This window comes from Helianthus annuus, chromosome 5 (assembly GCF_002127325.2).
Source record: "Helianthus annuus cultivar XRQ/B chromosome 5, HanXRQr2.0-SUNRISE, whole genome shotgun sequence".
NCBI classification, from domain to species: domain Eukaryota; kingdom Viridiplantae; phylum Streptophyta; class Magnoliopsida; order Asterales; family Asteraceae; genus Helianthus; species Helianthus annuus.
The window spans coordinates 176,035,547-176,047,342 of NC_035437.2; the positions used below are offsets into that span (position 1 = coordinate 176,035,547).

The following is an 11,796-nucleotide window of genomic DNA, read 5'->3' on the forward strand; positions in this document are numbered from 1 at the left end:
TGATATATAGTATTACATATTGTTATATGATATTATATGGTGTTACATATTGTTATACGGTGTTTATATGGTGTTATATAGTATTATATATAGTGTTATAATACACTTCTCACACATTGAGCACTTTTTACAGGATCCTCTACCTATCTGACTAAATTAATAAGTATTATACCATGAAGAAGCAAAAACTAGAAATTAGATCGACTTGGGATGTTGATTTATGTAGAAACAGAGTTCACAAAATAAAAAAAAGAGAATATTCTTTATTATTTTCAATTACACGTTACAACTGAAAATAACAGAATGAACATAAACTGAGTACCGAACAAATTACACTACTTTGTGAAAATTACAAACAGAATGACAGGAAACTCAGACAAATAAATAAACAAAACATAAGAAATCAATATGGGTGACTGAGATACGTTCAAGACGCTTCCCTTAAAATAGATTTCGGGCCACCCAGATGAACTCGTCTGTTTCCAAGGGTACAACAGTCAGAGCAGGTTGTACTGTCGGAGTTAGCATTGCACCAAGGATAGTACCTGAAACAAGAGTGCGACGAGATGTAAAGTTTGGAAATTCGTTTAATGTGGTATGTATTGTGTGTACCATACGAGTTTCTTGTGTTATCTGTGTGTAGAACAAAACACAAAGCTTTGTTTATAATCATGTCTTGAATTCCAATTGACAAGTCTTAATTGAATACAGAATTCCAAATTGTGAAGGCGCCACCAGTCATGGTTTGTTAGTGTATCTCATATCTCTTCGGTACTTTTTTAAATGATGAGTTTGAAAACTTATACTTTTTTAAAAAGGTATAATATGTCATATAGAGAATAACACATAAAGTTTTCTTTTTTGAAAGATATGTTATTGTGTTACATGTTTCTTTCGTTTATGTTGTGTGAAAACAGCCCGTCAAGAACGACCAGAAATTGGTGAGATGTGAAGACCACGTGGCTATGAATATTTTGCAGGGTGTGTGTACAGTTAATCCTAGTATTACGTGAAAACCACGTGGCTTGTCTGGTAAGCAGCCCCCTTGTACCAAGTTACAATTTTCAAGACAATTTAATAATATTTCTGATTTTTTAATCTATATTTAGCAATGTCATAGATTACTAGCAAAAGATTCTGACCAAGGGTAATTTCCTTCAACCCTTCACCGGGGGCGCCAGCCAGGTGGAATGACACCCTGGTCGTGCACACCACAACGTTCAGGTTTTAGCGGAGGGTGCGAGCAAAGGCTTTAGCGTGGTTGCTGGTGCGATTGGGCATGTGTATGGGTGTTTGGGACGTTATTGTTGAAGTTATCATAACAGGCTCAAGTGAAAGGGGCGTGAGTGGGCAAATTGATAAGTAGGCGTCTAGTCAACACCATGTATCGCAATATTATAGAATAAATTCAGGTTGTGACTTCAACCACAAAAGACATTCTGATTAATAGTTTAAGATTAAAAATGTATTTAACGATACCACGTACTTGTTTAATATATAGGCTCAAATGGCGACACAAATAATAATATAACACTTTTCTTGGGGCAAGTTTGAGAAAAAAAAAAGACATTTTTTATCGAGTTAAATGCTAATTTAGTTCCTGTGATTTGGATTATTTTGTCAGCTTAGTTCAAATGTTTTATTTTTCTTCTGTGGGTTCAAAAATGTTTCACCGTTGCCATTTTAGTCCACTGGGTTAACTTCATCCATTTTTTCGGTTAACGAGAAGGGCAATTCGGTCATTTTATATGTAATTCTTTTAACTAGAAGGACATATAAAATGACTGAATTGCCCTTCTCGTTAATAGAATAAATAGATGAAGTTAACCCAGTAGACTAAAATGGCAACAACGAAATCTTTTTGGACTCACATGTGAAAAATGAAACCTTTGGACTAAACTGACAAAATGGCCCAAACCACAGGGACTAAAATGGCATTTAACTCTTTTTTATTTATAGGTTTTTATAAAAAAAAAAGTCATGAATAAATCTGTAACAACCCACACTTTCGCGCTTGTTACTCTCACTACACTCGTTACGCCTAGCACCAGAGATTCGGATCATAATGTAAACTATATCGCAAACTACGCTATTTCGCATATTTGCGCAAACACATCACTTATTACAACACGCTATATCACAACGCTTGCATTTTCACATATACTATTACGCTATTGCTACGCTACTCGCAAACGCAAACTTGAAACGTGGTTACTTATGCTATGACCTATTATATTATATTATTAGCTATATATAAATATCTATGTTTCAAGACTTGTTTAAACGCGCACACGCTGGCACGCGCAACTCAACTTATCGCACTGAAACGCAACACAACATAACACGACACTACTTATCTCGCTAAAACGCTTAAAGTATCCACAATGGTTAACGCAACGCAACGCTTAACAAACAAAACAAAGTTGGAAAACCAACACGGGCGTCCCGATGACCATTCGCCCAGATGGCCATTCAATCGGACGAGCCATCCGACACCTCGCCACTTGCACCGACTTAACCCTCACACCTCACTCTATAAATACCGCCGTACACCCTCGTTTCTCTGATTTGACACTTCCATCCGCTCACACGCTCTCAGATGCTTTCAATCACAAATCAAGGCCATTTTGTAAGCATTTCTCCCTGAATCTTATCTAATCTTCACCTCTAATCACTTCTACACCATCTTCTTCATCAAAATCACGCACAAACACCAACTTTTCCCTCGAAATCGACTGATTTGGACCTCTTGACGGTGGATTCCGCTCGGTTCGCTTAGGCAACTGTTGTGGAACACCGTTCAATCAAGATCGGTTCCAGATCTAAGGGATTTCCACACTTTTCAACTAAGTTATGAACGATTTCAACACTTTTCATCTGTTTTTCGACTTTTCTTCAACTTTTTATGCAAAACTGATGGGATATGGACTCAATCAGACTCTCTTCTCATTCCTTAGTCGAGAGCCGGATTGAAAACGGATTTCCACTATAGAGATGATCGATTAACGGGTCGAACATGAAATTTCATCAAGCACGGCTCGTCTGTCCGAAGGGGGTGGTACCCATCTGACCAAATGAACTGGGTTTGGTATGTTTCCGTTGTTTGACACGTCGTCACGCCGTCTCCGTTAACTCAAAAACTCTTACGTAGAAAATTTTACAAAAGTTTCAACTATGGATCATCTCGCTCGAATGGCCATCCGTTCGGATGACCATCCGACCTGATGACCAGACTCTTATTTAAAGTGTTTAAGCAATGAGAACTTATAACTAAACTTCGAATTTTCAACCAACTACAAACAAACACATCTCATTCGAATGGCCATCCGTTCGAATGGACATCCGCTCGGGTGGATTATACCCATTCGCTCGGATCACCATTCGAACACTTAACCCCATTCGACACTCTGCTCAACAACTTATGCTACTGTTTCCGTACACAGGCTAACTCAACGCGTTCCTTTCAATCCAATTCAGCTTGTGTTTACTTGCTAAAACACACACTGTGAGTATACTCGAACCCATTTTCGTTTAACGCACTTTTGGGTGTAACATACGTTCTCTATAAAAAACACAACACTTAAACACATTACAAACGCTAACCGCACTCGCATGTTATACGTGATTAGCTGAATTACTTGTTGCTATGCTCACACAGTGATACTCTAGACCGCCTCTAGCAACGATAGTACTATAGTTTGGACTCAGCAGCTGTGTGACAGGGGTTGCTAGGGATCACATTGCTTTACTTCACGTGTTTGCTTGGTGAACATGTGTCGCGCATACTCTACAACGCAGTCTCGTGGTTAGGATGTATCATTGATTGATATCTTATGTGATTCGCCTATTATGTGTTACATGCTGGTTATGCGTAAACATTTTCTATACTATATCTTGTACACTCGCCAATAATTTTTGTATTGACTTTATTTTAACGTATGTTAGAGGTTAATCGCATGTTATCATGAAACAAGATTAGGAAGTCTAGAAACTCACTTAAAAATCTAGGTTGTCGGATTTGTATCATTTGAGAGAAATGAAATCTGTATGACTGTTTGTTGAGATATTGTTTATTAGTATGAGATAATGAACGCATTAAATATTGTCACTAAACAGTTGTTATGGATTCTCTTGAGCAATCTGATTCGTCTAGTGTCGCGCCCCGATGATTCTGCCATCGGTTGGGGTGTGACAAAATCTTTCGACTTTAGAATGTGGTAAGTGATCCTTACGTTAGTTAATCGGTTACATGTAAACATTATGTCACACATAAACTTAGTAGAAAGGAGTAGTCAGATTGGATAATTGGTTAAAACGGTTTTGATTAAACTAAGTTTGGGTCTAAAAGAACTTATAATGACTCAAATCGAGTAATTTTATAATAATTTTTAACTTTTAATTTGATTTTGGTTGGAACGGGTTTCAACTATAATCTGAAATAGTCTTTTGAAATAAAAAGTATTGAAATATAATAACCGACTAGTTTTATTGCGTCTATGACATTGCGAAGCGGCATATTCGTCGATGATATGGATGGACAAAAGGTAACCCCGGAAGTACCATTGAGGAAGATGATTCCCTCGAACCAAATCGTATAAGAATTTATTATTATATTCACTTTAAGTTTTAACGTATTTTTTTTTTCTAAAACTATATTTTATTTTTTTTTATTTATCGCTTGTTTTACTTTATTTTATTTCTAAAACTATATTTTCTTTTTTATTTATCGCTTGTTTTACTAATTTTTTCTTAAATTATTTTCTAATTAGTTTGATGTTTCTTTAATAACGTATATTCATTAATTTTTTTTTCTAAGGACCATGAATTCTGATTTTCTTTTCATAATAATATATCGCTTTTAATATTTTATTATTTAATATTATAACAGTTTATTATTATATTATTTTTAAGTTTTAACATATCTTTTTTTGTTTTTTCACTTTTTAAAAGCATATTTCTTTTATCATTAATTTTTTTATTTCTAATTTTCCACTGAATATGAACGAATATGAATATGTGGACTTAAGCTCTGGAAATATCCGAAAGCGGTCATCGGAAGTCCCAAATGGGTTGTGAGAGAGAGAGAGAGAGAGAGAGAGCGCCTCCGTTGTCCCCCTAAGTAAAAAGTCACATACATGGTCGCGGATGTTGTTAATCCATTTAGACTTGTTTTAATTAAGTTAGAAAAAATATTTTTCTATATGTAGTAAAATTAACATATATTTGAATTTGAAGAATGAATTTTATTGCGACATCTATATTCACATAGATTTAACCGCCCTTTTTTTTTCTTGTGTTTTGTCCAATTATGCCAGTACAGTACAGACCAAATTTCAAATTTGTATTACTTCCAAAAAAAAGCTAAGGTTGAATCGAATAATTGGACAAACCACAGTGATAAAAATGACAGTTAACTCATTGTTTTTTGGACTGAACTGACATGTTTAAAGAATGTCAAAGACGTAAATGGTATAAATTTAAAATTTGACCTAAACTGACATAATTAGACAAATCATAGAGACGAAAATGACTCTTATCTTTTTCACTTACTTAATCTGCCTTGGTTAGAGTGGTGTTGGTGATGTTCTAAATAAAAAAAAACATCTTTTAATATTTCATCTTAGGGTGAGATAAAGCTTACTGACCATTAAATCTTAAGTTCAATTCTCAGAAGGAAGGTTTCTCAGATTTATTGGATTTTCTCTTGAATTTGTGTATAAACATTATTGGCTAGTGGACATGGATATGATCGTAAGGGTTCGCTGATGTCTAGTGATCCGTAAAAAAATAAATAAGTTTTGCGGTTAAAAAGTTGTTCTCTCACACATTTCCACACTTCCTCCTTTTTTCAAAAATTAAATAAATTAAGTTCATTTACATCATGTCGTCATTTATGACTTTATTTCAGAATTCAAACACACTCCAACTCAAATTCTTCTGGTTTTAGTAAAGCCGGGTGTGAACACGGTTTCTAGTCAAACCCATAACTTAAAACCAGACCCTTTAACCGACAGATGTCCCGTTTTCACCGGCACTTGACTACCCCCTATACGCGTTTTTACCTGCCACATCATCTCAACACATCTCATTCCAAAAATAAACATGTTAACCTAACCATGGTTAACTCCATCACTTAACCCAGTTAGCTTCACCTATAAAACACCCCTTCTCCTTACCCAAAAACTCAAACACACAAAAGTGAGGTCTTGAGAGCTTCTTATTCTTCACACACTAAACACACACTTAAAAGTTTTCTTTTTTTATTTTGTGCTGATTTTTATAAAGTTTTTAAAAAATCCCCCCCCTTCTTATAATCCCCGCTTCTGTGTATCCCTTTCTGTAATCATCTGGTCTTTCAACTACAAAAAAAAAATATAAATGTTTTGGGTTTGTTTTTGTTGATTTTCAAGATTATTATTAATTAATGAACAAAAAAGCAAACTTGATTTAATTTTTTTTAAAAGAGAGTCTGGTGTTTTCAGAATAGAGATCCATCTTTTTAAATTGGGTTCTATTTCTTCTTCAAAATCACCTTTTTAGGGATTGTTTTTGTTCCCTATAGGTTGGTTTTTTTATTTTTATTTTTATTGGAAATTGGGTTTTTAATTTTTATTTAAAAAAACCCATCTTGATTTTCCTGGTATTTTTCACCCTAGAAAATCATCTTTTTTTTTATTTATTTGTTTTCTTTTTGAATATTTTATAAAAAAAATTAAAAAAAAATTAATGGCTTCAGCTGCTATGAATTTCTGGAATGACAATGAGTTTCAATTTCAGCCTGGTGGTGAATTAATGGATGCACTTGAACCTTTTATCAAAAGTGCTCCAATTGACTCGTCAAATTACCAAAATACCCTCCCTTTTTCTTCTCCCCCTACTTCTTATCCATACCCTTCTTCGTCTTTTGACTCTTTTATTCCTTCTTCTTCTGACTACATCTTCTCTACCATTCAAGAATCCGGGTTGTACCCGGGTTACTCTCTCCCAGACCAATCCGGGTACAATCAACCCGGATCTTCTCTCGGGTTGACCCAATTCAACCCGACCCACCAGTTTCAAAACCAAATGGAAGTACAATCACAATCCCAATTCCCAACACAAACCCAATGGCCACAAAATCACTTTAACTTCACACCTTCGGACCCGGTTATTACAACCGGGTCACCACCCAAACCCGCAAAGCTTTATAGAGGAGTAAGACAAAGACACTGGGGTAAATGGGTCGCGGAGATCCGTTTACCCAAGAGTCGAACCCGGCTTTGGCTGGGTACATTCGACTCAGCCGAAGAAGCCGCTCTGGCTTACGACAAAGCCGCGTACAAGCTCCGTGGAGACTACGCGCGGCTCAACTTCCCAAACCTCCGTCATAACGGCGGCTCGGAGTTAGCCGACTTCAAGCCGTTACATTCTTCAGTTGTTGCTAAGTTACAAACCATTTGTCAGTGTTTGGCTGAAGGAAAGTCTGTTGACGGCTGTAAAAAGTCTGGTCAACGGCGGTCAAAGGCGAAGATGGCGGCGGCGGCGCCAGAGGTTGTTAAGGTGGAAGAGGACAATGGCGGGTGGTCGGAAGGGTACGGTGGATCGGGAAACTCATCGCCGTCTTCGGATCTGACGTTTTTGGAGTTTACCGAAGACGACAATGGCGGGTGGACGGATAATTTCTCATTGGAGAAACATCCGTCCTACGAGATTGATTGGGGTTCAATCTAGTGGATTGCGCGTATGATAAGAGTATTTAGAAGTATGTTAGTTTTTCGGTAGGAAATAAAATTACATAAGGGTATTATTGTAATTTTGTAGGATAATTATGAGTTTATTTTGTAATTTAGGGAAGATGGGGGATGCCTGTGATGGAATTTTTGGCAATTGCAGTGCTCACCACTTCAGTTTTTAGTGGGTAGTTTGGTAAATTTGTATTTCTTTTTTAGTTTTGGACTTTGGGATAATTTATTAAATTCCGTTTATGTCCTTTTTATAGTATTATTATCTAGAGTAAACTTCCGTTTTGCTCCCTGTGGTTTGGTCACTTAACGGTTTTGCCCCAAACCTTTAAAAATAGCCATTTTACTCCCTGATGTTTTGGTTTTGTTGCCAGTTTGCTCCCTGTGGGGAGCAAAATGGAAAAACAAACAATTTGGATGGAGTTAGAGGCGGGGAGCAAACTGGCAAAAAAACCGAAACATCAGGGAGTAAAATGGCTATTTTTAAAGGTTTGGAGCAAAACCGTTAAAGTGACCAAACCACAGGGAGCAAAACGGAAGTTTACTCTATTATCTATTAAGGTGGTGTTTGATTGGCCATTGACCGTGATCAAGTGTTTATTAATATCTGTTTTTGTCATCAACTAGCAGTTATACCGCGCTACGCTGCGGAATAACGACTTTGTAGTGTCGTGTTGTGACGGGTTATTTTGAAAATCAAACGAAAGAAAAAGACGCTAAGTAACGAGGCATCTAGAAGATGCGAAAAAATAATAAAATAAATAATACTATTAGTCTGTTATCGTCTATGTTTTAACGAAGTTATATGATGCCAAAAAATAAATAAATAAATAATATCAAATCACTGAAAAATGAAATGGAAAAAAAAAGTAAAAGCAAATACTGGTAAAAGGAGACAAAACCAAATCATCTAGCTAAAATAGTAATCTAAAAATAACAATCAAGCAAAATAAACAAAACATAAAATTGAAGCAATGGGAATCGAACCGAACCTCGGATTGAAGTATACTTTAAGTGTTGCAAATACAACTACACTAACCCTTAATATGTGTATAAAGTCATGTGAATTTATATATATTAAACAAAATTACTAACGACTGCAGAAAAGAATTTAGACCAATGGCCAATTGTCATACAGTTGGTTGTTAGTGGTCATCCAACATCCTATTGTAGTTATATAGAATGTTTGTTGCTATTATGGTTTAAATTTAGTACTAGTGAGATTTTGATGGGGCAAAAATTCGGTTTTGGTCATTAAGATATTGGTATCGTATTAATATTCAGTGTATACCATTTCATTTAGAGTACACCCCGTCAGAAAAAGAAAAAAGTCATATTTATACTTGAAAAATTAAAGTCATGTGAATTTATATATATTAAACAAAATTCTTGTCGGCAGCAGCAAAAAAAGAATTTAGACCAATGGCCAGTTGTCATACAGCTTGTTGGCGCTGGTCATCCGACATCTTATTGTAGTTATATAGAATGTTTGTTGATATTATGGTTTAAATTTAGTACTAGTGAGATTTGATGAGGCAAAAATTCGGTTTTGGTCGTTACGATATTGGTATCGTATTAATATTCAGTATACACCATTTCATTTTGAGTACAACTTCATCAGAAAAAGAAAAAATAGTCATATTTATACTTGAAAATTAAAAATAGTTGTGCTTGAAAAATTATCAAAAAGTAAGATTTTAAAGAAACGTCAAATTAAATAAAAAAAGTCATGTTATTTAAAGTATAACGGTTACATTGAAACTTACAAGGTAATAAAGTTTTTATTCATATTCCATGGGTATTTTTTTTTAACGGCCAACGAATCCTTCAAATGGGCTACTGGCGAAATTCATCACATCAGGATACACTCGCCTCCGAACCGGGGAAAACCCTCACCTAGGGCCGAAGCCCGTGAACACTCGCCCGAAGGCACGACAGTTCGGTGAGGTAAAACCCGCTCAGTTCAAAGATCGAACTATCGATCTCCACATATTCGCCTAGTCTCCCATCATCACCAGGTGCCGCAGAAAATAATGAGGAGGGCAGGAATCGAACTTGAGTCCCTTAGAACACCAAGTCTCTCCCTTACCACTCCACCACCACATCATTGGCATTCCATGCGTATTAATAACTAATATAATAATGAACTAAAATGTTTAATTTTATTTAAGTTGTAATACAAAATAGTTCTTATGGAATAAAGCGAATCAAAACCTTTTTGTTGGATTTGTGTTATGTTCTGGTAAGTTCACACCCTGTTCACGATTCAGAACATCTTTGTATCTATTCTTTTGGACGAATTACAGAAAAGATATGTAAATGGAATAAATACCATTGAAAGAGATAGGTGTATTTATTTGAAAAACAATTTAATAATGACAATAGAAAAACAAGCGGCGCAGCTTGTTGCTCGCTTATCTGCGTTATTGATGTAACTCGGCCAGTTCATATATATAATTTACCTAGCTTTTGGCAAAAAATAAAAATAAAAAAATTATTTCAATAACCAATTTTTTTTTTTTTTTGAACGGGTAATAGATTATACACTCTTACCTACATTACTTATAAATTAAACGTCCAGATTTATACCTGAGTTTGTCTTTTACTGCTAGACTACAACCCAAATGACATTTCGAAAAACGGTCGCAAAAAGAAATTAAAACATTTTTTTTATTTTATGTGATGAAACATTTAATGACGAGTGGGTTATGGTTCTATCAAACATCTATGGATTTGAAACTGGAAATGTGAAGTTTTTAAATCAGAAAAAATACATCAAATAAACACTATTCACATCAATTTACATTGGTATACTTTATTTATATAGCTTCATTAGTATTTAATATTTTTTTAATCAAATCGAATCTGAAATAGTAAGTAAACGGAAAAAATAAGTAAAAATTCAATAAAATTAGTTGTTTCATTTAATTAATCCTTTAAAATATAACCAGTTATCAATAAGTATATAATAATTAAATAATACTGAAAATTGAATTGCTTTATATTTTGATAAAAATAAATAAATGATTTTAATAAAACAATATTAATACTAGATTACTATTTTATAATTTATCCTTACAAACGCTTTTAACTTTACAAATTATTTAATTGAATGGCGAGTTTAGATAAGCTTAAATATCATTGAATGTGACAACTGCAAATCATTAGTTCATAAACTATAGGGAATTATGAAAAATTGTTATGCTTTTTTTTATCTAGTCTATAGTTGTAGAGCATTATTCTTATGTTTTGCTTGAACCACTTGCATGATACTGTATTTTCTCCTTAATTATTCTCTTTTGATGTTTTAAACATATATGTCACTTATGCGTTAATACTTGACATACTATTCTCATGTGTTAATACTTGTTTTATTATGCATTAATAGTTGTTTTATTGTTCTATTCTTCATATGCTATTCTTGATATGCTTTCTTTTGTGTTTATACTTGTTTATTTATTCCTTTAACTTACGCCTTTCCTAAGTCTTTTTATTCGATTTATACTAAAGTTAAAACCACTCATAATACACAAAAGAGACGACTTCACCAAAATAGGCGTGAAACCCATAATTTGACGAACAACTCTTAATCCACCTATTCTTTTTACACGAAATTCGCCACCAAGTTAGGAATGAGATAAAAAAAACAAATTAGTTCATAAACTATCAATTATGTAAAGATGATTGTTGACAAATACAATAAACTCAAGAAATTATCATTTTAATAACAAGAAAAGGATAACAAAAATACTTATTGCAAAGCGATAACAAACTAGTATAATAATTACAAAGAATTTTTCCGTCAAGCCTCACTTTCTAACCATTCGTAGGAAAGAAATATGAACCAAAAGCAAAGACATTAACTAGTATGATGATTCGTTTCACTAAAATAACATTTAAAAATCCTCAAGTTGCATTAACTATCATCTTGTATATACAAGTTACACTTAAAAATAGTGTAAACTAATTTGTAATTTGCGTCACTGTGATTTTGTGCGGGGTCACGCAGGGTTCTCCACTTTTAAAATTTTGCTTCCCGAATCCTTTGTTTCCAAACCGTCACTTTTAGCGTCTC

General features: G+C 34.4%; 1 protein-coding gene across 1 annotated transcript; it reads left to right on the forward strand.

Annotated features, from left to right (window-relative positions):
- Positions 1 to 6,179: 6,179 nt before the first annotated feature.
- LOC110942307 (ethylene-responsive transcription factor RAP2-4) lies at positions 6,180 to 7,980 on the forward strand. Its single transcript, XM_022184050.2, has one exon. It carries the CDS (start codon positions 6,727 to 6,729, stop codon positions 7,708 to 7,710), a length of 984 nt encoding a protein of 327 aa, XP_022039742.1. The 5' UTR covers positions 6,180 to 6,726; the 3' UTR covers positions 7,711 to 7,980.
- Positions 7,981 to 11,796: the final 3,816 nt, after the last annotated feature.